General features: G+C 39.1%; 2 protein-coding genes across 6 annotated transcripts in view; one reads left to right on the forward strand and one right to left on the reverse strand.

The window, feature by feature from the left end:
* Positions 1–13,905, reverse strand: part of EIPR1 (EARP complex and GARP complex interacting protein 1) — an 84,163-nt gene extending 70,258 nt beyond the window's left edge. The window contains exons 1-2 of one of the 2 annotated variants that reach the window (XM_061460742.1): positions 13,797–13,905; positions 4,022–4,105 (exon numbers count right to left, since the gene is read on the reverse strand). In XM_061460742.1, coding sequence (XP_061316726.1) covers positions 4,022–4,105; positions 13,797–13,838 — 126 coding nt within the window. In that variant the 5' untranslated portion in view covers positions 13,839–13,905. Of the gene's footprint in view, positions 1–3,633; positions 3,721–4,021; positions 4,106–13,796 lie in introns of those variants that run through there. The other variant, XM_061460743.1, reaches the window with a different exon arrangement.
* Positions 13,906–14,502: 597 nt separating this feature from the next.
* Positions 14,503–27,136, forward strand: part of TRAPPC12 (trafficking protein particle complex subunit 12) — a 60,549-nt gene continuing 47,915 nt past the window's right edge. Inside the window, exons 1-2 of one of the 4 annotated variants that reach the window (XM_061460749.1) lie at positions 14,505–15,796; positions 20,550–20,666. In XM_061460749.1, the coding sequence (XP_061316733.1) occupies positions 14,585–15,796; positions 20,550–20,666 (1,329 nt within the window). In that variant the 5' untranslated portion in view covers positions 14,505–14,584. Of the gene's footprint in view, positions 15,797–20,549; positions 20,667–27,136 lie in introns of all 4 variants that reach the window. The other 3 variants (XM_061460745.1, XM_061460746.1, XM_061460747.1) reach the window with 3 other exon arrangements.

Raw genomic sequence — 27,136 nt, forward strand, 5'->3', positions numbered from 1 at the left:
ATAAACTTACAACTCAAACAGTTGACAATCCAAACAGCTACTTTACAAGCATGAACTGGAAGGCAAACAATACCAACATACTCACAATTCTAAGATAAAACAATTTTAATAGCAAGAAGAGTAACTCCTGCTGTTATTTTTACAGAGCAAAATAGTTATAATTGGCTTTAGCATAATAGATGGGAGGGGATATCTCAATTTACTGAACTGGGTATTTAACAGAGAAACAGTGTGAACTGTGCAAAGGTGTATCAGGAAAAATGGGGGAGAAATACAGCCCTCCACTGGAGTCACTGAAGTGTCCTGTAGCAGCTCGACTCAAGCCTCTAAAGGTGAACCACAAATTGAAGTCATATTTACAAATCACACGCATTCTCCACCCACACTAAGCAGGTTAAGAGGGTTACTCAGCACATAAGCTAAGGGAGAACTCTTAACTACCCCGTCTAAAGCTCCACGAAGGCATAGATAACCAATTATTCCTCTGCTGTTACAGTTCTGCTTCAGTTGACATCATGAATAGCTACTGAAACACATAGTTAGTCAATCACATGTCCAGACTGAGACTTTTAGAAAATACAAAACCTAATTCTTATGCAAGGGTATTGTTTATACCTTTCCAAGTTGAAAAATTACATCCTTCACAGCTACGTCAAACAACACAGCCTACTAGAAAAAGCTGATCAGCTTAACAGAAAGAACTGCAAAGGTTCCCCAACGTTTTTCTACTAAGGATCCCCATCATGATGTTGATTTAAATACATGATACATTGTATTCATCAAATGGAATAGTGACTTTACTAAATACTAAGGACAAAAGAGTTTCCGCAGAAAATATACCAGTACCAAATACTGCACTGGTATGATACCATGAAGACAAATATTTGCAGAAAGGAATATTCATCTGTAAAAACTGCCTGACAGAACTGGACAAATTTCAGTTCTGTAGACTGTCCTTCAGTTCTTGAATCATGATCTTTCTAACCTTTCTTGATGGAGTGTAAAAATGAGCTTTACCATGGATTAGTTAGTACAGCATATGGACACCACAGGTGTGGATATAAGAAACAGTAAGTGTAAGTGAGAACTTTCTCAACATGATTGTAGCATAATAGTTAATGCTACATGAATCATAACTCTTGTGGAAAAAGGCCTTTGAAGAGACTGGTTTTATCACCAGTAAATAAACAAATGAGTTAACAACCTGATCTAATTACACTGGGGAAGATTTTCATTGAACACAAGCCTAAGTATTGAGGAAAAACTATTTAGTTCTCCTCAAAATCTGGAGGAATTATGAATTGCTAAGAAACAGACTAAAACTAACCAATTTCAACACAAAATATTCCTTTTTCTTCACCTATGCAATCTGCATAATTTATTTTCTTTCAGCAAGCACTCATGGGCAGCAGAGACTGAGGAATTGTTTTAGTTTGGCCAATTATCTGTTTCGTACCTATATTAAATGTAAATTTGTGCCTGTACATTAAGTTAAATCATAAAAATAACTATATTAGGTTCTAAAAACACAAGACTGATGTCAGGGATGTCAGTCTTGTCAGTCATCTCTGAGACTGAGATGTCAGGGAATGAGAGAGGTAAGAAAACAATAAGTGACGTATACTGCCTTTATGTTTCCAAAGCATTCAGTAAATGCATCAAACTAAGAACAATATAAAAAGCCACAGTTTAACAACAATGAAACAACACAGTTTAACACCAATGAAAGGACTGAGGACAAAAGTTCTAAAAGGACACTGTGCAGAACACCATGCAAATACAAACTACTTAAGCAATTTCCAGGGAGTTATGAGGACCAAGTGACAAATACCACACACTTTTAGTATCTCAAATATTGACAAAATATAAAATTGTGTAAACAATTCTTTTCCTTTGAAATACCAGTGTTAATAGAAAAATAGTTTCACCAGATCTCTTGTAAATGCCTAAATTGCTTCATACAGCAATAAACGTCAGTGACGCAGAAGTTACCATGCCAGCTATCATGTACAGAAGTTACCATGTACAGCTACTGCACTACCCCTTCCTGTGACGAGAAGGGAAGAAATATTCCGCACATGATGGCACTGCCTAAGAAAACTCTCGCAGTACAATACCTGGTCAAGCACTAGAGATTACAAGGAAGCTCCTAAGTTAGGTCAGGTAACTAAAAAAGTTTTTAAGCAAATCTAGAGAATTTAGTGCTGAATTAAGCAATAATGACTTGAGGCATAGGGCACTTCCTGGGGATTATCAACTAGCTGAGAGGAGCTGATGGCCTGAGGCACAGCTAAAGGCCCATAACCTCCAAACATTTGTTAATACACCTGGAAGTGTCCTGCATTTCTATCAATGTTATTCATTAGAAAAAGAAAACCATATTCAAAATATGTGTAAATATATCCAAAATACATAGTATATGTCCAATCAACTTACTTAAATCAGAACACTTAAATTAGTGAAGATCTGCTGGATATCAACTAGTGAGAATCAGTCTCCAAGTTTGTATCAAGATTTAATTAGTTGAACCAAGAAGTAAACCAAAAAACAACAAAACAAAACACATAGAAATCATAGTAGAAACCACCTTATAACCAAATGCCTGAAGAACATCTGAGACCCTACAAATATGGGATTGTGTGTATTTATTTTTAACTAAGTTTGTCTGCCTCTTCTTTTGTTTCTGGTCTCACACGTTATTACCCGAAATGTAAAAAAACTGAATACTCCACCGCCTTAGGCCTCTGAATATTTTTTTTCCTTGAGTCTCATCTGGTATTATCTTTGAGTAACAAACTCAAAACTTCATTGGGAATTGACAGCTCACATCTTGCAGAGATATATATATAGTTCCGAATTCGTTTTGTGCAGTCCATTACTTCAGAAAAACAGGTGACTGTATCCATTCTAGGGGCTTCTGTGGTGGGTGGTAGCCTTGGCTTCCACCCAGCCATTTACTAATTTGGCAGTGGGAAAGAAAACCCTTAAACCAACACCATCTTTCCCACCTTTCCTAGGTTTAACTTCACTCCAGACTGCTTCAACCCCCTGAAAGCAGCACAGAAGAGCGCAGGGCAGTGGTGGCTATGGTCAGTACATGGGCCACAGCTCCTTCAGGAACACCCACCTGCTCTGGAACAGGTGTTCCCCAAGCTGCAGTGGATACCTGCTCCACTGTGTAGTCCTTCTGATTTCTCCGCTCATTTCAGTCTTTGTTCCCTCCTGTTTCCTTCCAGCATTTCTTCCTTTCTTGTTTTCACAAAGCTGCCAGCAGGCTGACTGGCTCAGCTGTGTTCCGTGGCAGCCCCTGGCCTCTTCTCATGGAGGCCACCACTGCAACACACCTGATACCAAAGCCTTGCCACCTGCTCTCAATACAACTAATTCTTCTGGCCTCAAAATATTCCTTCTGTGTGAAGGCATTTACTGAAATTTAGTCACAAAAATTAAAATTGCTGTACAATTAGAAGTATTGTACTCTTAACTGCAGAGGAAACAGACTAACAGAAACTGAGCCACAGAAGTCTCTTAAATCATTGTTAAACTTATATCAGAAAGGACAGTTGACTGCCAGTAATTAATAATGAAAAATCCAGTTTATGAACCTTCACATACACAGAACTGTGCACATACCAGGAGTCCCATTAGAGGCAATCAAGACTTAAAGACTTTCATTTTATTTTGTATCTCTTCTGTGATCTAAAGATAGCTCCAGAGAATCTAGAGATTTAAAATAACAAAAATATGGCAGTTTCTTTACTAAACCAATCCGATTTAGTCAGACAATTCAGAAGAGTCATTTAATCTTCAGAAAAATACACATAGCTTTAATTCACTCACATTTCTTACCAATATCTTTACATTCTATTTACAGAAGTCTTCAACTTGACTATATCTTAATGTTCAAATTCAATGGGGGGGAGGTGGGGGAGGAAGGAAAAGGAATGATATTAGAACAATGTTCAAAAAAAAAAAAAAAAAAGAAGAAAAAATTACAACTGACATTTGACAGAAAAATTACCTGATTATCATATCTAAGAGACTGTGTTCCAACCAAAAATCTTATTGCATCTGTTTCTGCTGTCTGAGGTGTTAAAGCTCGTGCCTAGGGAAGAAGAAAGCCATTAGAAAAGTCCAATTAATACAATCTGTTAATTTAAAAAAAAAAAACAACTTGAAGCTTATATATCAAATATCATGCAAAACATGACATTCATGCAAACTGCAGACCTTCCTGCCCTCTATATCTATTTTGGTTAACACATTTTCTGTGCAGTTTCTCAGATTTGTGAGGTGTATGGAACATACAGGTGCTGAATGCATTATAACAGTGGTAATACTTGATATTCATAGAACTGTTTGGGGTGGAAGGAACCTCAAAGATCACCCAGTTCCAAACCCCCTGCCATGGGCAGGGACACCTCACACTACACCAGGCTGCTCAAAGACCCATCCAACCTGGCCTTGAACAGTGCCAGGGATGGGGCAGCCGCAACTTCTTGGGGTAACCTGTGCCAGTGCCTCACCACCCTCATAATAAAGAATTTCTTCCTTATGTCTCATCTAAATCTACCCTCTGTCAGTTTAAAGCCATTTCCCTTTGTCCTGTCACTACATATCCTTGTACAAAGTCCCTCTCCAGATTTCTTGTAGGCTCCCTGTAGGTATTAGAAGGCTGCTAGACCCTTATCTTCGCCAGGCTGAAAAAGCCACGTTCTCTCAACCTGTCTTCATGGAAGATGTGCTCCAGCCCTCTGAGTATCTTCACGGCCCTCCTCTGGACTCACTCAAGCAGGTCCATGTCCTTCTTACATTGCAGGCCCCAAAGCTGAAAAAAGTACTCCAGGTTGGATCTCACAAGAATAGAGGGGGAGAATCACCTCCTTCAATCTGCTGACCACTCTCCTTTTGACACAGCCCAGTATGCGATTGGCTTCCAGGGCTGCATGTGCACACTGCTGGCTCATGTTGAACTTTTCACCAAGCAACACCTCAGACCTGGTCTCAATACATCCTCTGCCCAGCCTGTAGCTGTGTTTGGGACTGCCCTGACCAAGGTGTAGAACCTTGCGTTTGGCCTTGTTGAACTTCATGAGCTTAGCACAGGCCCACCTCTCTAGCCTCTCCCACTGGGGTCCCACTGGATGGAATCCCTTCCCTCCAGTTTAATTATCTCCATATTACAGTAGTACTTCCAAACTAATTCTCCTTTATCAACTGAAAAAACTCCACAGAACAGTGGACAGTTCTTACATATGTTTGCTACAATATCCAGGAAAGGGACTGCTGTTGCAGAAGTTTTCACATCATTCAGACTGAAGATGCCTGCATAAAAATGAATTATTTTTCTCACCATTAAGAACCAAGTTTAGAAGGAAGTTAAAAACTAAACTCCTTCCTTGCCTCTGCAGACCACTGGATATAAAAACTGTCAGGATGACAGGAGAAATAATTTATTATTTACCTTTTCCAACTTGTACCAACCAGTCTTGGAAGAACCAAAACATAACAGTTAAGGGCCATAGAAGACATTGAGAAATAAAGTATAGCTTGATCTAAAACCACAATTGCTAGTTTGCACTAGTCATTAGTAGAGGTTCTCTTAGCTAATTTTGAGTAATTGGGAGGTAAACTTAACACTCAAAGGCACTTTTAATAACCATAACTAAACTGTGAAGAATATTCACTACTTCCCCATGCAAAAGATACCCTGATGTTATTGTTCAATGCAAATTTTTTGTCAAAACAGAAAAAACAAGCCTTTGCAATTCACATCCTATCTGACATAAAGGACTTCACATTTCTTCAGGCACTAAAGCCTGTATTGCAAGCAAATATTTCAGACGAAGTCAGGGCTGTTGAATGGCATTTCCTACTGCCATCCTATTGTGCAGCCAGTTAATGATTACATTCTGGATTCAGGAACATTTAGCTTCAGTATAGTCCCGTTTGGTACTTCTTTCAAATACTCCCTTCCAAGCTTCTAGGCATCTTTCTGATATTAATATAAAAATACATTGTATCACAATACATAAATTTGGAACAATTTAATTCTAGAATAGCAACTTGAAGAGATTTGATTTTTCTTAAATAAGGCAAAGCAATCTAAGCCATTGCCTGGCAGTAACAATAAGAACCAATTTCACTTTTTAGAATAAGGCCTGAACTCCTATAGAGCAGATGTCTCATGTTGCTTCTGAAATGAGTGATTTAGACAATATTTTATTTAAGATTGAGTATATATAAAGTTAAAAAAAAAAAAAAGACAATGAGCTTACTAAGTATAGGCTAGTAGCATAACATTTATACAGAAAAAAAGGGACTAGAGAACATGATTTAGTGAGCAGTTTGTGTTCAAAACATACCCAAATGAGGATCAGAGATCAGTGTGAATTGAGCAGTTTGTGTTCAAAACATACCCAAATGAGGATCAGAGATCAGTGTGAATCTGTTCCGATTCATTTGTACTGTCTTATGCAGCACTTACCTACAAAAAGCCTAGACAATGTTTCTGATTGACAGAAACAACTAAAGTCCACCAAGAAGACTGCAAAAAGCTTTTATTTTGTCTTGAACAGAATTTACAGACCTTTGGCAAGAGCTCCTTTTCATTTCAGATCTGCTTTCAATTATTTTGAAGAAAACACTAGAAATAAACAAACAGCTATGTATCTAATCAGGCAAGCTTCTTTTGTTTAAGTCAAGCAGAAGAGACCTCCAGAGGAGTTCACCCCTTTTAAAACCTTTTGAGTGGGTCTTAGCATGCTGCTTTCAAAAAGCACGATTAAAAAAATCAAAACCATACACTAACCCCGACATCTGAATATTTGTACTGCATTTAATACAATCCAAAGAATTTCTGCAACCGATATATCATTTGAAATTCATAAAATCAATCTGTAGTAACAAGCAGTGAACTTGCAATACAAAATGTGAAGGACACAGTATTTGGTTTGCAGTCCCCAAATCTGAAATTAAAGTTGTTTGACCATCTGCTTATGCTAAACACAAGAAATATTATACTGCTACTTTGGTGATGCCTCATTCTGGAGGCAAAAAACAAGTTCTCCCCTACCCTAGAGAAGGCCCAGAGTGCTCATGTCATGAATATTATTTTTGACTTCTGGCATAGTTTCAATTTTCAAGTAGGTACACTTTGAATTTTACTTAGGACAGCCTTGCTTCTCCCACCACAGCAAGAGACCCGCTGTCAGTGACTATAATAATAAGCTGCAGTGACTCCAGAGGCTGGCAGCACACATGTCCAGGTTACCTTTGGTGCTCTCAGACAGCTGCTTTCCCCGAGTCTTTCACAGCACAAGAATTCCCACCACTGATGTATTTAGTGCTCTGACCCTATTCCAAAGGCTGACAGATAGCCTAAACCCTCCCAGCAACATAAGGAACACTCAGACAAAGTCTTACATAGCACAATTATCCTTAGAAATCCCATTTGTCATGAACTATAATGGTAAACAATCATCTTTTAGCAGTTCCTTCAAGTTCACATAACTATATCTTCATATTGTCATTAGTCTGTACCATACCTAATATTAGTAATATCTTGCCAATTGCTTTAGGGGCCTAAAAGATATATTTTCCACCTAGTCCACTTCATGCATTATGAAGATCTTCGGGGGATTAGGTAAGAGAGTTTTGTCACTTATCTATTTTTGTTCTCCTAATAAAACTTTAAACCTAACTACGTTAGACTGAAGTTCCAAGAGAAGTCATCCCAGCTGAAAACCTGACCTCAAGACAGGTGCTGAAGAGAGAAGAAGACAGGAAAACAAGTGAGAAAATAGACATTCAGCCTGGATTAAAATATATAGGATTGGCACTCATGAGTCTAATAATCATTGAAAAGAAAGAGGACTGAGACAAATACCAGGAATTTCACCAAGATACTACCATGCAGTTTCTTGAACTTATTCAATTTTAAAAAGAAATCCTCTGAAGCTTTATCAATAAAGCTGTATCAAAATTATCTACATTCTATTCTATCCCACATTCTCTCTCATCCCACAAGAGACCACAAAAGCTATCCCAGAGAAGAGAACAGGACTGCCGACAGAAGTTATAGGCCAAGCACCTGCTCCACTCCCGTACTAGGAACACAGCTGAGCCTGAAAGGCAACACAGGTTTCCCTGGGTACAGCCAAGTGACACATATCTCCCTAAGAAGTCCCCTTTCCACACTCCTAATAAATCTACACCTACCTTCTACTCCATCAAAGGAAAGTCAATTGAGCTATTCTCAATACACACTGATATTATACATACACACACACATTGTGTAAGACCTCTGACCAATCCATTTCAGTTGGTATTTTGCACTGCTTTAAAAATCTCATACTAAGAAATCACATTTGGCTTTACGGAAATTAAGTTTCACCTTACTCTTGAAAACAGGCAAGAAAGTCCTAAAAATCAATAGTCTCTATTCAGACTCATAAAACCTGTTAATAACTAACTGACAATACAATATGGGCCAAGTATTGCTTATCCAAGAAGCACAACAGGACCACAATGCAGTACAGAACTCTGACAAAGCATTAGTGCACATTTTTAAGACTACACTATCTCAGGGTGCAGCTGGAGTTGCCCTTGTGTAGTATGGCCCTGCTGTCAGCAGCAGGCTTTCTACTGTCCTTCCCTCCTCCTCCTCATTATTGGTCTCCCTTGCATGTCTATGTACTTTTGACATGTAACATGCAGTAGGAGTATCTACCACGCTGAAATTCAGCTCAGTACTGTGGTATCCCCAAAATCCAAAGGTGCCGAACATATGCTTCATAATTACCACTCTCTGGCACAAGCAATGTTACTCCTCCCTCCCCGCATGATGCTGGCTAGCTTCTGTGGGTTTTTAAACAAGCAAGATGTAGGCTGTCCCTGCAAGAATCACAGCTGGTACTGCAACTGAGCCAAATACCTATCCCAGAAAGCACCACTCCATGCAGCTCATTTCCAGGTGTACCAGCATCACCCAGTCAACCTTAAACTAAGGAATTTTGAGACATTCAGTAGTGCTTATTCACTTACCTAAAACATCACTATTTAATCAATCAAAGAATAGGATGGGAAAAATTGTGAATCCCCGAAAACAAACACCCATTCAATGCAGGGTAAACATACCTGGTACTCCAGGTTAGGTAACAAACATAGGTCAGCTCTACATCGGACAAGTAAGAAGCACACACACTGCAACAAATGGCACTTAGAGATACCTCTAGAATCCCATTTACCACATTCCACAATTCAGGATATTAGTGAAGTCGACCAAGAAGATCCTTTTTTAAAAGAACAACCCTGCAGTAATGAAATGTTCTGCAGCTACTGCTGTTGCCCCATACTCACCATCATGAGCCACGGTCACATCACCCAGTCCCAACCAAGTTCAAGCAGCATCTCACATTTTCACCCACCATGCCCCTGTAATTTTGCCATTTTCACTACAGTTAGTACACTACAGTTAGTAGTGAAAACCCCACTATGGTGGGTTATTGTCTTTTTAAGTGAAAAAGTCACAGAAAGAATCACCTTCTCGTACATTCACACATATTTTGTATGTCTCTACAATCTTCATATAGCTCACAGACACACTAAAGAGACAAAAAAAAACCCACTCCAGAAAACTACATTGTTGGGGTTTTACAAATGTTCTAAACAGCACAAAAAGAAAAAGCTGCAGCTACCTAGTAAAACAGGAGGAACTAATCAGGTCAAAAATTTAACTAATCATATAGAAAATGGAATTCATCACTAGTTTTAATCTTGCTTTGCTGTTAGATGTTCAGCTGCACCTCTCTGCCCCAGTAAAACAAAATTGTTTCTCACTGTTACTTGTAAAACTCCTTGCACAGCAGTTACACATGCTAAGTAACTATACATATATATACATGTATAAGGGCTCAGGATTTGTATCTTTCCATTCTCAAATGTGAGAACTGTGAGGGGTGCTGTGGTTCTATGCAAGACAAACCTGATTCACTAAGCCTTTTTTTTTTGCTGAAAAGTGAATTAAAAAAAAAAAAAGAGAGAGAGAAATGTGTATTTGTTAATTATTCTAAGTTACCTTAATTATCTGGATACAAGAGCACACATTTTGCACGTAAAAATGAACAGAAATTTGCACATAAAAATGAACAGAAATTGCATATAAACAATTTAAAGTTAGCTGGTACACAGCACCCTAGAAGGAATCACATTTATGTCCTTATAAACCTGGCCATATTGGATCAGATGTAGTTGTGCAAATATGTGTAGTGGTTTAAACCCAGCTAGATGGCTTGTTCACTCACTTCCCCCCCCGCTTCTTGCCCTCCCCCTACTCTCGGAGGGACAGAGAGGAGAATCGAAAAGAATGCAACTCCCACGGGTTGAGAGAAGAACAGTTTAGTAACTAAGGTATAACACAGATCACTACTGCTACCACCAATAGTAACAATGATAAAGGAAATAACAAGGGAAGAGAATACAACATCTCACCACCAGCCAACCGATAACTCACCCCCCTCAGCCCAACCAAGCTCTGACAAATACCTCCTCCAACCCTGCCGTCTACCAGCCCTTCCGGCTCACTCCCAGTTACATCCTGGGCATGACGTGCTGTGGTATGGAATACCTCTTTGGTCAGTTTGGGTCAGGTGTCCTGTCTCTGCTTCCTTCTGGCTTCCCCTCCTCCCTGGCAGAGCATGAGGCTCACAAAGTCCTTGGCCAAACCAAAACATCGCTATCAGTTCTGTTCCCAGGCCGAAAGTCAAAACACTGCACTGCACCACCTACCAAGAAGGAGAAACATGACTGCTGCTGCTGAACCCAGGACAATATGTCTTTCATTTTCTCCAGCAGTGGCCAAATCACAGAAAGGTTGAGGCTGGAAGGGACCTCTGGAGATCACCTAATCCAACCTCCCTGCTCAAGCAGCGTCACCTCAAGTACATTACTCAGGATTGTGTCCAGACAGGTCTTGAGTATTTCCAGGGAAGGAGACTCTACAATGTCTCTGGGCAACTTATTCTAATGCTTAGTCACCCTCACAGTAAAGTAGCTCCTCGTGCTCAGATTTTCCTGTTTTAGTTTATGCCCATTGCCTCTCATCCTGTCACCACTGAGAAGAGCCTGGCCCCATCCTTTTGACACCCTCCCTTCAGATACCTACTCCCATTGATCCCCCCCGAGACTTCTCTTCTGTGGGGTGAACAGGAGCAGCTCCATCAGCCTTTCCTCATAAGAGAGATGCTCCAGACCTTAATCATTCTAGCCCTTTGCTGGACTTGCTCCAGGAGCTCCACGTCTCTCTGATACTGGGAAGCCCAGAACTGGACACAGCACTCCTCATGAAGCCTCACCAGAGAGGAAGGCTCACCTTCCTCTACATGCTGAGAATGCTCTTCCTAACACAGCCCAGGATACTCTTGGCATTCTTGGCCACATGGGCACATTGCTGGCTCATGGACAACTTGCTGTCCATCAAGACCCCCAGGTCTCTCTCCACAGATCTACATTTCAGGAGGTTGGACCCAGCCTGTACAGGTACAGGGGGTTATTTCCCCCCAGACACAGGACCCTGCACTTCCTGAGCTTGCCTATCAGGATATCATGGGAGAGAGTGTCCAAAGCCTTGCTGAAGTCCGCGTAGACAACATCCAGTTCTCCCCTCATCTACCCAGTCAGTTGTCACATCGTGTAACTTCTTAGTCTGCAATTCCTTATGTAGTTTCTAGATGTCATGGGTTTGTGACATACAATTTTTATTTGTAACAAGAGTAAGAAGATCCCTCCCTCCTTTTAAATACTTTATAATTTCAAATCTCAACTTTGAATAAATTCATCATAGAGTTGAAGTTTGGAAATAATGACAAAAACAAACAACAAAAATAAATTTAAAAAAAACAACAAAATTCTTCAAACTGGGCTGAAAAACTCATCTGAAGAAATGCTTTCAGACACAGTGCTTCTGACACACACCAGAAAGAAGCAGTAGTTGTGCTAATGTAGCTAGCCATTACAGTCTAGCAACAGAGAATAGAACAGGCCTGAAAAACATCATAATCTTTCTTACTAGGCCTGGAGATTCAAACTGGAAAAGCCAGACCAGTTTTAGGTTTAAGTCTTTCCATCACAGCCTTTTTCAGAAAGCACCAACATGCAATTTGGTTGAAAGCCACACTGGCAGTTAATGGAGATGAGAAATAGAATCTTCACCACAACGCTGCTTTTCCGAATTAGTCATAAACCACCTTTTCTTTCCCCACTTTCTAAGTGATCTGTATTAACTGCAATTCCCTCTAATTAAACCACTTTCTGAGTCCTTCTGCTTTATGCAGCCACCAGATAGCCCAGTTGCTTTGCCAAAAGATAAGAGATCTGAAGGAGTTTTATGATTTATTGTTGTGGGGGACACAGGACCATGATGGCCCCATACAACACAGAGACTAGCTTCGCAAACTTTCTGGAAGTTATTACATATGACCCACTAGAAGGAAGCCATGAGTTTTATTAAGTACAGGATGTATGTTCTGTTCTGCAAAAAAATATTTCAAATTTGAAGTGTAAGTTACAGCTATCTCTAGCCAATCACAAAACAATAGTATATTACCAGACTTCACTAGATTCAACATTTAATACAAATTAATATTACACACTAGCTCCTATACAAGAAGAAATCCAAACAAATACACCATTTTCTATGGATAACTATTGATACAGTCAGGATGACAAAGCACACAACTCAGAGGCAGACACTGAAACCTTCATGAAGAACCTTCATGTATTATTTTCCACAAGCACTTTGGTAAAGGTGCCTAACAAAAAATAAGTGCATATGTACATATCTATATTACCGCATCTACTGTAAAATGAAAACACAGCTCTGTAAGCTGCAGAAGAAACACAGTAACTCCTGCTACTGCTATAATGGCAACAACAATAAGCCAGCTGTTGCCAAAGTGAACATGTAAAAGCTAAGTAAAACCCTTATTGTGGGAAAGAATCATAAATTAGGGTTCCTCTCAATGCTCCAGCTACCTAGCTGGTTGTTTTCCCAGAACTTGTAGATACTTTATTAAACATGAGACCTGTGCTCCTCTGTGAAGATGGTCAGTGGGTTCTTGAGTTTGACAGTCCCCTTTGCTTATAACCATAAATACCAGTATGATGGACAAATTTGTCCTATGAGACAAATGCACAGAAATGGAACCCACAGCAAGAGATCCCACAGACATCAAGTAGCTTTACAGCTGAGTATAACCAACCAAAACTGGCAGTTTGTAAGAAACAGTTTCATGCCCTTGCCTCACAACAGCATTTTTTTAATATCATTATTTCTGAAAAGGAATAAACATGTACAAAAACATCATTGAGACTTCTGCTAGTTTCGTACAACCCAGAGTCAAACAGTCCTCCAGAGGCGGACCAGGGACTCGTGGCAGAGCAGGAGTCCCTCCAGCCAGGCTGGGCACTTCTATGAAGGAAATCCCCTGGGCCCTCAGCCCCGACACTGGCACACCCGCCCTGGAAACAGCAAGTTTCAGAACAAACTCCTGTCCCCTGCTCAGCCACCTTTAAATTTTCTAACACGAAGAGCAGGTACCAAGAACTACCAAAAGCCAGTGGTACCACCGGCACCGCCACAGGGGGATGAGGGCACGCCGGTCATCCCCCTTAAGAGGCCCCACAGCCCACACCAGCACTCGCCTACCCCACTGCAAACAACCAGCCTGCAGCCACCGCCTTCCTAAAGATAGGACTGACACCCGCTCTGCCTCCTTCAGTCTACCCCCAGCGCCCACCTGAAACTCCAGCCCGTAAATCACAGGCGCATCGTCCTCCATCGTAGCTCTACTATACGGCACACCCTACTGCCCACCGGCTTTCTGGCCCTTGGCGCTGCCCGTTGCTAGCCGCTTCCGGGTGGTGCTTTGGCGCATGCGTAATGATGCCTATGGCGCAGGCGCTGTGAGGTGCGGTACTTTGAGCGGTGGTGGAGTAGGGGTGTCCGCGCTGTGGCGTGAAGGTGAGGGGGAGCCTGGGTGCGTGTGTGGACCTAGGGGTGGTTGAGGGACGGGCGAACGCTAAGGTGTCCTTGGGTCCCCAACGCCATGGGAGGGCGGCGGGGCCTACGCGGGTTGGAGGCCATGTCCACCCTGCCGCGGGGCGGTCAGGACTGGGGCCCTGCGGCTGTGGGTCTGGGCTCCGGGAGTTGGAGAAAGGCAGCTCTGCTGCTGCTGCTCAGCTCCCTCCGCGGCCGGGACAGGCTCGGCGCCTGCCCTGGTGACTGCCGTGAGCCCCCTCATTTCTTTTCCTGAATGGGGACCGAGCTAGTCTGTGCGGACGGAAAAACGGATATCGTTCTGTGGTCTTCAATACCAATATTTTTGCGACTTACAGAAAGGAAAAAGATAAAGCGTTTTTCAGAAAAAATTCTGTAGATAGATGTCAATTAGTGAAATTACTGTATTTTTAAAGCAGGATTTAAGTATTTTCATGATGCTTAGGAATTTCAGAGTGGCACCTGAGCAGTACCTGAGTAGTAAAACTAACACTTGTTTTGGTGGGCATTTCCCACTCTTCAGCTACCATGGAGAATAAAGAAAGTGATCCTAAGGATGCAAAGAGCACCTCAGATCAAGATGACAGCAGAGACCTAGTTCAACAGAAAACTCAAGAAGAAATTCTCTTTCATGAGGAAACCATTGATCTTGGTGGGGATGAATTTGAGTGTGAAGGGAATGAAACTGTGTCAGAAGACTCAAATAATTTTGTGGGTAAACTTAATGAACAAATGATGGAGAGTGTCATTATTTCAGATTCTCCGAACAACAGTGAAGATGACACAGGTGAACTTGGTTGTCTCCAGGAGATTGTAGAACAAATGGAAGCTAAAGATAATCAAAAAAAACAAGCAGAAGTGGATAAAGAAGAGTTTTTAAGTAATGAGAGTGAAACTGAGCATGAAGAAACCCCCAAAGACATCTCTGAGATTGGAACAGACGATCAAGCTTCTTTAAAGGAAGAATCAATTCAGGAAGTGGTGAAGGAGGAACCAAAGTTGGAAAACAATGTTCCTGTTGAAACAAAACCAAATAATACTGATGGAAGAAAACCTGAGGATCAGATATCATCACCCAGTACTAACAAACCATCTTCTGAGCCTGAGCCTATCCCTGTGTGTACAATCTTCAGCCAGGCAAACAATGTTAATAACCAGCCACAATTGTGTCTACCTGATGGTTTTGAGCCTCAGATGGTAAAATCTCCCAGTTTTAGTAGTATAATTGAGACTCCAGTGAAGACTAATCCACAGGTGGTTCAACCAAGTCCTAGTCTAAGCAAATTCTTTGGTGATACTGTTAACACTAATACGTTAGCTTCTGATTTTTTTGATTCATTTACCACATCCAATTTTATTTCTGTTAGTAATCCCAATGCAAACTCTTCAGTTCCAGAACAAATGTCCTCTGTTTCTAATGGTGGAAACAGTACCTGTGCTTCGTCTAACCCAACTTTCTCTGTGCGAAACAGGAGACCTGAAGCAGGTGGTCCTCCATCAGCTCTAGAAACCACTCAGTCCCCCAAGCCATTCTCACAAATCCAGGCTGTTTTTGCTGGCAGTGATGACCCATTTGCCACAGCCTTAAATATGAGTGAACTAGATAGAAGAAATGATGCTTGGCTTCCTAGTGAGGAAACCAGAAATGTTCTAATTTCAGTTGCCACACAACAGTACAGCACCGTGTTCATAGACAAAGAAAATCTCACCATGCCTGGATTAAAATTTGATAATATTCAGGTAAGACAGATATTGTATCTTAGTGTATTATTATATTTTAGAAATGTAAGAACTGTCTAATAAGCTGCATAGGGCTTAATATTGTTATTGATCAGAGAATCATAGAATAGTTGGGATTGGAAAGGACCTTAAGATCATCTCATTCTAACCCCCCTGCCATGGGAGGTTGATGGTCACCTTGTGTGTATTGCTTCAGTCCTTATTAGAAAATTGAGTGTTGCTGCCTACTCACACATGAAGGGGCTAAAACTGGATATGATTTATTCGTAGTGAAATTTGTTGGGTGCATTGAAAATCTGTTGACAGTTTCCGTAGAATCCAACGCTGGATGTACTTTTAGATAGTTTGTTTCTGGTTCTCCTAATTAGTAAGATAATTCTCACATTTGGAATGTATGTAAAATCAGTATAAAGTACTACAAAGTCTGAAAGCAGGCAGCTTTGTTTTCACTGTTGCAACCAAGTGGGAAATAACATTTTTCACTGATATTCCAAGTGCTCTCTATAATGTTAACACTAACTGAAATTACATCACTTGTATCTTTCCTAAGCAGTGGAAAGTGTAAGCTGTAAGAAAGATTGACTGCTGGAGCAAGCTACTGAGAAAAGATAACCCCCAAATTAAAGGGAAAACTCCAGATGACATCATGAAGGCAAAAACATAGTAGTGGAAACTCATTTCTTCTGTCAGAGTTCCTACCTAGTGAGAAGGCATAAAGTAGGGTGGTTTTTTTTTTACAGAATTTGAGAAATTTCACTTGGATCTGTTCAGTATTTCTCGTGAAGAAATTTCATCCTGGCTGCTCAGGCAAGGCATCATAATGGATTTTTTTTTTGTGTGTGAAATAGGCTACCCCTATTCCTTCATGTCTTATGTGTCTGGATAATAGAATTGTCTGAAGAGACGATGTTGAGGGTTTGCATACTTTAATCCTTAATTGTAGCATAGCAAAGATTATCAGTCAGTAGTCAAATACAAGCAGAGGGCACTCTGCAGTAATTTCCCCATCTGCAGGAACTATGAGAAAAGTTTCTGGAGTGAATGAGGTCCAGATTTGTAGCTGAGTTATCTGACAAACCTTAGGCTTCTGTCACAAGCAGTACATGATACCAGTTTTAGACGTATGCCATGCTGCTGCTATTTCTTGGGTTAGCTTGATCTTAAAAAATTTCTTTTGTCATCACAGAGCCCAGTAATTAGCCCAGTGAAAGAAAACACTGTAATATGAATTTACTCCTCCTCCACACCTTCCCCAAAATTCCCTTAGACTTCGATGAGTAATTCATGAGTGTGTAGCACATCTCTCCTGACAGCTAGTGGGATGGACAGCAGGAAGGATTCTTTCCTCAGGCCCCAAGGATGATGGCCTCCTATTGCAGGCCTCGTTTTTTTACAGTATTTCTTTCTCACCTTCCTCAGTCCAGTCAAGGATTATAGGCTTGTTTCTGCTGATAATTCCCTGAATCTGGATATGTGCATATATGCAGATCTACCATTTATTACCTAATTGAAAATAAATGTGACAGTGTCCTGGGTTCAGCAGTAGCAGTCATGTTTTTCCTTTGTGTTAACTGGTGCAGTGCTGTGTTTTGACTTCTAGCTTGAGAACAGTGTTGGTGAGGCCGATGTTTTCGGTTGTTGCTAAGTGATGTTTACCCTGACCAAGGACTCTGTGAGGCTCATGCTCTGCCAGGGAGGAGGGGAAGCTGTGAGGAAGCAGAGACGGGGCGCCTGACCCGGGCTAGCCGGGGAGGTATTCCATACCACAGCACGTCATGCCCGGGGTGGGGGGGTAACTGGGAGTTACCCGGAAGGACAGGGGCTTCCGGGTGGAACTCGCTTTGTTGGCCGGTGGTATCGTATTCTCTTCCCTTGTTATTTTCCCTTATCACTGTTTTAGCTGATAGTAGCGGTGGTGATTTGTTGCTGGACTGTTCTTGTCTCAACCCGTAGGAGTTGCACTCTCTCGATCCTCCTCCCCGTTCCTCCGGGAGCGGGGAAGGGGAGAGCCCCGGTGCCGGGGGGGGGGGGGGGAGACGGACACGGACCTCGATTGTTGTCAGCTCGGCACCACTCACTGGGAGTGAGTGAACAAGTTACCTGACTGGGTTTAAACCACGACAGACAGACATTGCCATATTTCTACAGTAAGACCTGATGTAAAGCTGTCAGTGGAATTAAAGGGCATTCCTGCTGCCTTCTTCTTTGATTATAAGCAGTCCCATAGGCATGTCAGCAGGGCAAGTTTTGAAGTGCTTTATGTTTACATAACTTTACTCACTTCCAGTTACTGCTTTTCAGTGGCCTGAGTACATGCCTTGACTGACCTGACAACCCCTGGTTTGGTATCATTGTTCATCATGCTTCTAGTACGGCAAATTGTGTATTTAACTGAAACTATAATTGTAGAGTACTTGAAGTGTCAACTAAAACATTGTAGGAGGCATATTTTCAGTGTTAAATCAGCTTCCAACAATGGTCATGAATGGTTTGTTAATGGCAAATGTTAATGCAAGATGTTAAACTAGGCAGCATGCAGTAGACTAAGACTTTTAGTTTTTTCAGTTGGGTGTTTTGGTTTTTTTTTTGGTTGAAAAGTACATTTCCAGTGAACTGTAAGTGTGCTTCAGGGAAGGACTGAAATTTTTATGATGTGTTGAAGAGCTCAGAGCGTTTTTTTTCCCTGCTCACTCAGAAAGTGTTTGTTCCTATTACAAGTGTCTTGTCTTAAAAGTTAAGTGGATAAATCACATCAAGAAAAATACTAAATGTACTTGGTTTCAGCTGTGTGCTACCTTTTGCTGATGATTCAAGAAACATTCTTTTTTTAAAACTATCTTGAATTGCATATGGTACAGCTTATCTCTATCCATGCCCCTGAGTGTGGAAACAAGTTGGAGTACTGCTTTCTGTACTCTTTCCATTATGCCTTACTTCATCAGTTACTGTCTGCTGTCACTATGTCCTTTGTTGCATTGCATTCATTTGTAATGTTTCCTCCTCCAAAGTACTGAGGGGGGAGGGAATTAAAAATTCTTTTGTATTCATGTCATTTTGCACATACTGTCTTTTCTTAATCCTTCAGATTCTTCTGTTCAAAAGATGGAAATTTTTTTTTATTCATAGAGTAAGTGACAGCATTAGAGTTAAAAATTTTCAATGTAATGAAACAGTAGTTGCAGTCTCATTCCTCAGAAACAAGACAGAAAATACCAGCATATTTCCCATCACTGTCCCTGGGGAAAATGCAAACATTTTATATCATTTATCTTTATCATTGCTAAGCTGTACTGTATTTTATGTAGCTCACCTTGTTTTAGGCAAAAGGCTTTGTGGCTTGCTTCATGCTCTCTGTGCTAACAGCTTCCTACCTCATTTCTTCATGTTAATGTTTTTGTGTTTCTTTAGAGGGATTTTTGCAAGTATTCCATTGTATATTTACATTTTTGCATAGTCACTTTCTGCTTTACCATGTTAAATACTGCATGCTGTTCTAGTTACCATCAGTCTGAAAAGATATGGAATTAAAACAAATTGCAGAGAGGAGGCATGGTGAGGAGTGCAGAGGTTCTCTCTGGTGAGTGGTAGCTAAAAGGAAGAGGACCTTTTTGCTTACAAAAGCAATAATCTAAAAATTGTCAATGTTAATATTTTTATTATTTTTTAATTTATTTTCTAGATTAAAAATGCATAAAAATATAAGATTGGGGAAAATCCTGCAGAAGTAATTTTTGTTACCTGCTTTTGGCATGTGGTGACTTCTAACACCATAAGGGGTTCTCTTGTATATAGTAATGTGTACAGTCCCGGCAAGAATAGGGGACGCACGCCCCCCTATACCCTGTCCTGCACTCTGTATTGGCAGACATGGTGGCTGAAGGGTGTGTAGACAGTAATATCCAGAGTTTTTCAGTAGCTGCTTGCATTTCTTTATTATCTGTTGAAAATATCTAGTACGCGGAACCATAAGGATGTCAGCCAACAGATGGGAAGGCACAGAAATGGATGATTGAACAACAATTAGAAGGGGAAATTTAGGCACAGGGGGCGTCATATCAGTTACTCAGTTTGTTGCTAGCAAAGCTGGAATAGAACCTGGATTTGGACGCTCTTCCTCTTAGCTGCTTCATATTGTAAAATCTAGAATTAATCTTATCCGTCTTTAGAAATCTGTTCAAACATCTGTGTCTTAATTAGTCTCAAGTCTGAAGTTATTGAGCTCAGATAATCTCCAAGGCGATGATTCCTCTAGTTAGTTCTTTTGAAATTAAGCATACGTGTTAAAATATGCTGTTCACTTGGGTTTACAGTCTCTCAAAGGTTTTCGGTGGCTACTTAAGGCTGATAATGTGCGTGTTTATCTTCCATCAGTAGGTTACACCTTTCAACATTAATATCCATTTGAAAGCACATAAAACTTACTGGTTTTTGCATCTTTGAGGAGTATTTTGTCAGATCTTTGAAGGATAATAATGAGAAGCAAATAAGCCTGAATGTCTCTATGCTAACAGAAACTTAAACATTGAAAAAAAGAACATAGCAAATAATGTGGAGTAAATCTAGAAGTTTTCGTTATGATGCTGTAAGCATATATACATTTAAATTCATGACACACAAAAAATACTGGAAAACAAGCATTCCTCAAGGGGAAAGAACTATGTTGCTCAGCTTTAATTCAACATTTTATTTTGCTAAAATAATGTTTAAAAATGTCTTTTCATGTTTCTTCTTTTTCTGTTCCATGAACACCAAGGGAGATGCGGTAAAAGACTTAATGCTTCGCTTCTTGCAGGAGCAAGCTGCAGTGAAGAGACAAGTTTTAAATGCCAACTCCGTAGAACAGTCATTTGTAGGCTTGAAACAGCTAATTGTAAGTAACAGTCTTCATAATTCAATATATGTTAAATACCAAGCTTCCCTCAAGATAATTGGAAGCTACTGACTGTGAGGAGAAGCTGAAAAAAACCTACATATCAGTCTGTTCATGATCCTGTATAAGTACCAGCCAAAGTACAACAGTGTTTAGTGGGACTGACACTGGGATTTAAATATTTGGTTTTAAATGCCATAGTAAATATTTTTATACTATGCAAAAGTTAGAGAAAAAGCAATTTCAAGTTACTGTGAATTTTATCAGCTGTTAATTTTTATGTAATGTAAATGGTTGCAAAACAGATTTTAATCACTTTTTTTCTGTATCTGTATCTGCCTGTTTTTTCACCTTTTTTTTTTTTTTTTTTTACAAAGTCGTTGTAAATGGTAAGCAAGCTGATGTGGTAATTTCAATGCTTTAATTTTTCACTTTAGTACTGGAAAACTAAACTAAATTACTTCCAATTGAAAGCTTAATTTTCTATTTTTAATTTCCTGTCCTTAATGTAAATATTTCAGACCCGTAAATCGTTACATGTAGCAGCCTTGTGAACCTTGCCATGTTATTTCAACCACTGTGTTCCTGTTTGAAACAACTCTTACATGACTGAGCCTTACTTAGCCTGTTGAAATGTCTAAATATTTTAGGCTCATTTTGGTTTTGAAAAAATGGATGACAGTCTGTATTTTATATTTAACATCTTTTTGATCTCTGTTACATAGCAAACTCCAAAGGAGACTTTTTTTTTGTCATGTTAGGAAAACTCTAGATGGTCTGTAAGCACTGTTCAAGAAATTCAGAGGTAATTTTAGAATTCTTAGCTTGTGATATCCATTGTGAAGATAGAAATCTTTCTATTCATCTCAGTGTTGTGCTTAATTTGAGAGTTTAGAGGGGAAAAAAAAATCTTGGTAAGAAAGAAATCTTTGTCTCTGTCAGTGTCAAAGTAGGAGAAGCTTTTTGCTGCGCTTCCTTTCCCTCTTCCAGAAGAGGAGTTTTGATGTATGGGAAGTGTTTTTCTGTTCAGCCTTGTAGCTGTGTCCATGCCAAATGTTATTCTACACTACAGATCATCTTAAATAGAATGCTACCACTGATGCTGTTTTAGCTTTGAGTGTGCTCTTAAGCTCCAGAGGAGCAGGGTCAAGGCTTCTAGGATCAAAGCAAAGATATGCAGCTGTCAGATTTTGGTTTTTCTACCTGTAGGAGATTATTTTCTTTCTTTTTTTTTTCTGATTCTCTTATTAGAAGGCGTTTGGGGCTTTTATAAAATTGCAGCCACTCAGATAGAAGTCAGGATGTTTGTCAGTTTTCAAAGCTTCTAGTCATTAGCTGCTGATTGCTCTTAAGTATGCAATACAACTGTATTTTGGGGGTTTTGCAGAACTATTTCTTTTTATTGTTAGAATAAGTTTGGGGTATTTTTTTCCTTGCAAACATTGCTGTTTTTTTTTTTCTGAAATCTTTAATGTGGAAAATTTATTTCAAATTGCCAACAATCTTAAAGTTAAAAGGTATTTCAGACTTAGAAACATTAAAATCCCATGCTAGACAATAGTAATTAAAAAGATGTATGCTTTTTACATGCACAGTAGGCCAGAATGACTTGTAGTCAGTGCTCTGTTAGCAGCCTCTGATTTTTCTTTCCTTATGAGTGAATTCCAGCCAAAATATGTTTAATGAATGTGTCTTTTCATAGATAAGGTTTACCCTTTCTATTATTCTAATATTACAATTTGTCTGATCCCTGTTTAGTGGTGCGATTGTTACATATATTGGCACTACTTCCTAGATTAAAAAGGACCACTTATAGGCAATATTAACATCTGGTAAAATAAAAACTAGTGAAAGTTAGAAATACTGCTGTGCAATTTCCATAAAGTTAAGATTTATTTTTCTTTTCCTTAGCTGTTTGGTATCCATGTGAATGAGATAGTTTCAGTCACCCAGTTCAATCACTGGCAGTGATGGACAGCAACTTGAGAGTCTGTTCCAAATAGGTCTTCAGTACAGAAGAGAAATGCATAGAGTTAGGATAGACTTCAGCTTCAGACTGATACCTGTTATTTAGGTGTTTACATGTGAGGTGATGTCTGAACTATTAAGGAGAAGGAAATCTAATCTGTACAGTTACCAATCACATCTAAATTCGATGTGTAAATCTGAGATCCTATCTGAAAATCTTAAGAACTGTCATTTGCTGTAGGAAGACACCAATGGCAGCTGAAACGTAAAAAACCCCAACAAACAGTATTTCAAACCTTCCTAGTCCAGAGAAAACTGTTTCATTTATATCTGGTTACTGTTTTAATCCTATATGGATAGGAGAAGTATGCTCAGTAGCTGATCAGTATCCCAAATCTTCATGCCATAGGTCTTCAGCTGCAACTCTGAAACTTCTCTATTCTATTGGTTAATAATGTCTGTTAGTGTATTTGGCTGTTTTAACAAATACATTGCTGCTGCTTTCAAAGGCTATTCCAGAGCTTCATTCCTTTGGCAGTTAATCAAAGAAATTCTAATCAATCCCCTCTCAAAACCTTTTTTCTAATCAAAGATAAAGTTGTTTACAACAATTTAAGTGTTCTCATGTTGCTTTTTAAGTCATTTTCTCTTCTTAGTATTTGCTTCCTCTCCACTGCTACTTTGTGTGGGTAGACAGTAGAGACATTTCCACTTTTCAGATTTTCCTTTTAAAGGCAAAAAAACCTCTTCTCTAGTCATCTCATCATGGATGTCTTCATAATCGTCCTGGGAGCTCTTTTCAGAACCTCTTCCAATGGAAGCTAACATCTTTTTATTATCACTGTACAGAACTCAACAGATTCTATTGTAAAGTTACATGACTTTCCCTGTTAATTATTGTGGTTTACCTTTTCTATTATTCTGATACTACAAGCTGTCTGATCCCTGTTTAGTGATGTGATCCTTACATATATTGCCAATGCTTCCTAGATTAAAACTCAAAATGCAGATACTAGTTTGCCAGAGTCGCAAAATAATGTTAAATTTATTCTAGTGTACATCCTTCAGTAGTAACTTCTCATCTGCCTTATAAAAGTTCCAGTAAAAAACATGTACTTGTACAAGTTAAAAAACAATTCTGTGTTGTGTTGTAACTTAACTGACAGTGGATAAGATGAAGTTAGTGCTTTACTCAAGGAATGTTGGAGACAGAAGTCCTTTTTGAGGGATTGTAGTGCAAACAGTCTAGAGAAGTTTCCTTAATTACAATTACAAATGGTATCAGGAAGGTAGTAAGCTGAACTTCCAAATGTGCACCTTTTCTCATGAGACAACCAACAGCAGCATCATTTCTAAGACAAATAGTTGTTCACCAGGAACTTAACTCAGTTTTATACTCAGCTAATAAAATTGTTTGTTCAGCATGAATTTGAGCCGGTTGATTTGAGTGAGATTTGTAGCAGTAACCCAAAGATAGATAGGTGGTTTACTGAACAACTGTGATTTCACATTTTAAGTTTCTCCTGTGGAATGGGTAACAGTGAGTTGTAAATGCTGTGCTGGTAGGGTAATGGTGGGGAGATTGTGCAGTAGAACTAGTTTTACAACTTTGAGGCTTTTAAGCAATATGGGAGTGCTGGAGTGCTCCAGCAAAGTAAGTCCATAAATCTGTGTGCTTATCATAGAAGCGATAACTTGTAAATAGAGTTACGCATCTGTAGAAGCTAAGTGTTTTGTTGTGGTTTTTTTCAGCTGAAAACAGAAAATCTGAGTTGTCAGTTTCTGAAAAGTTTTATTAGCCTGGTATAGGAACATGGATCTACCTCTAGAGCAAATAAATGTAAGCAAGAGCTTGTTTATCTTCACAATTTTGCTTTGTTTTACAGCAGCAAATAAAAATTATACATACAAGGTGCAAGCTGCAATTAGTTTGGTTCCAGCTATTCCATATTTTAGATTAATGGTTTTTCATTTGAACAAATAGCACAGTATTTCTCACTAGAGGCATTTCTGATATTTTGAGTCATAAGGTGTTTGCAGCCATGGGAAAATTATGTCTTTGATACTACCATACCTAAAAAAAAGACTACTGGATCTTACCACTATAAATACACAGTGTTTGCCCTAAGTATGCAATCATTTCATCAAGCTACTGGACCAGGAAAGGGTTACTAACTACATTTTCTTAACTGATGTGGAAGTGCTCTACCAATGTAATTTACAGGGGAGAAAAATGTCATAGCTAGTGGAGGAGGACATTTTAATCACTTTAATGGTGTTACATGTAGAGTTAATGACTCCCTTTAAGTCTACTTAAAAAAAAAAAATCATATACTATTACTTTTGCACATGATTAATGCTGTGCTGTTCCATATATTTTCAAATACAACAAACTTGGATGCAGTGGTATGGCATATATGTTCACTTTAGTGTTACAAAATTATCCTTAAAAATTGGGGGCAGGGGGCTTTATTTCTAAATCGGTGATTAATTTTCACCATTTTTGCAGCTAATTTGAGAGGAGATGGGAGACACATGTAGCACAGACAGTAACTGGGGGCTTGTGGGAGAGGTTGCCATTCTATACTAAAAAGCGTCAATTTATTGGATAAAATTTCAGCAGCTTACCTCTGAGTCAAAATTCTTTCCCTGAGAGACTGAATAAAGTTAAAAATTGGCTTAATGTATCAGGTGAGTTCCCTTTTCATTAAACATGTTTTCTGTAGACATCCAGTCTGCATAACTCTCTTCACTTGACAGAAGAATTCCAGCCATATTTGTTGCATCACCTGAGTTTCACTGCTTTCATTCAGGAAAACAGCATGCAATATTGTATACAAAGGATAAATGTGGATATTTCTGCAATCACATGTCTAAGATCCAGTTTTCTGATTCTTTAAAAAAAAAAAAAGTCAAGCAAAATTGGAGCGCAAGGAGGCTTCCAAGGAACACGTGTGTATGTGAGACAGTGGTATTCAGCTATTTGGTACTACTTTTTTCAGTCCATATCAGTGAATATCTTCACAATAAAACAATAACAGTCTTTCAGATATATTGCAAACTGATAATTGAAGTTCTTATGACACTTTACTAGAAAAGGAAGAAATGTAAAAAATGTTTTCCAGACAGTTATTCTTTGGCTTGTATTGGGTCATTTACTCAATTGGAACTTTTCTTAATTTCTGACTCTAAACAATACAACATCTTCAGTGCTGTTCTTGTAGTTGAACTAATACCATTCTATTTTTAGTTACTAGAATCCTTTTCTACTACATCCCATTCCTCCCATTCATCTCTCTTTGTAGAAAATAAGCTTGTTTGAAGGCATTGGAATGTATTAAATATCTCAGTTACTTACTTTGACCAAATGGACTAGAAGCACTGCCAGATCTTTAAATGTGAACTTACCAGAATTTGTAACTAATTGTTGACTCCATTTCAAATTATTTTAGGCTGTTTTCTTTTATTGTTTTTAATAAAAGGAGATCACAATAGCCTTATTCAGGTTCTTCTTTTGAAAATGGTGGAATGTAAGTCAGTAAAATCAGGATTTGAGAGTTGATCACCTTACACTAATTTTTGTCTCTTAAAGCAGCAGATACAGTATTTGATTAGGTTGGAGGTCAAATCAAAAGAAGCAGTAAGATAGTAAACATACTATAGTTGTTTCAAAAAACAACACAGATTTGTGTGCAAGGTAAGCTTTCACTGGAAAGAGCAAGAAAAAGGGAGGGGAGGAGCTTTGTACTCTGTAGCACACAAGTCTTATCACCTCAAGCTACGTTAAATTTTAGTTCCTACTTCTGCAGGATAATAGTCTGACAAAATCCTGGAAATACTGTCTACGTTTTTGATTTAAACTTATGGTCATTGTATTCAAATCTCTTCTTAAGAACTTCAGTAAAAAGATAAAAATATATTGGGCTAGTTCTGTCGTTCCTAAAGAAAAATAGAAATCCTTTTAATTTGAAACCTCGTTTACTATGCAGTTTTCCCTGCAGTTTTCCCAGTGTAAAACTCCCCTGGGACCTCTTCTGATTTTGTGAAAACCAGAGTTCTGCAAGGAATAATGAAACACATTGTCTGTTGGTTGGCTAATCTGCTTGTCCTGGCTTTGGTGTGTGTCCTAAAACGATTGCGGTTTTTTCTTTGTTTCTGGTGGGATTTTTTTTGAGTTATGTTATTAGGACTAAAAAATAAAATAAAATCCCTTCACAAGTTAATCATCCGCACTAGTAGTGTGTAAAAGTCACACAAGCTGGTGGCTTCATTAAAAGAACAGCTTTATATTTTCTGTGGGGAAAAAAAAACAACTTGTGAGTGTCATGTGTGGAGGGAAGTTCTCTTCTGCCAGGCTGATATGGTATTAGTGAGCTATTTGGCAATAATATTTCCTTGAAAGTATTTTCTTTAGGAGAAAATACTGTTCTCACACAATTGCAGCTTTATTTTCACACAAATGACCATGTCCTGATCATCGCAGAATAATTATTTTATTCTTT

Source organism: Pezoporus flaviventris, unplaced genomic scaffold (genome assembly GCF_033815535.1).
Source record: "Pezoporus flaviventris isolate CSIRO_AGI_PZ_B2104156 unplaced genomic scaffold, CSIRO_AGI_Pfla_v1 ptg000031l, whole genome shotgun sequence".
Taxonomy (NCBI): domain Eukaryota; kingdom Metazoa; phylum Chordata; class Aves; order Psittaciformes; family Psittacidae; genus Pezoporus; species Pezoporus flaviventris.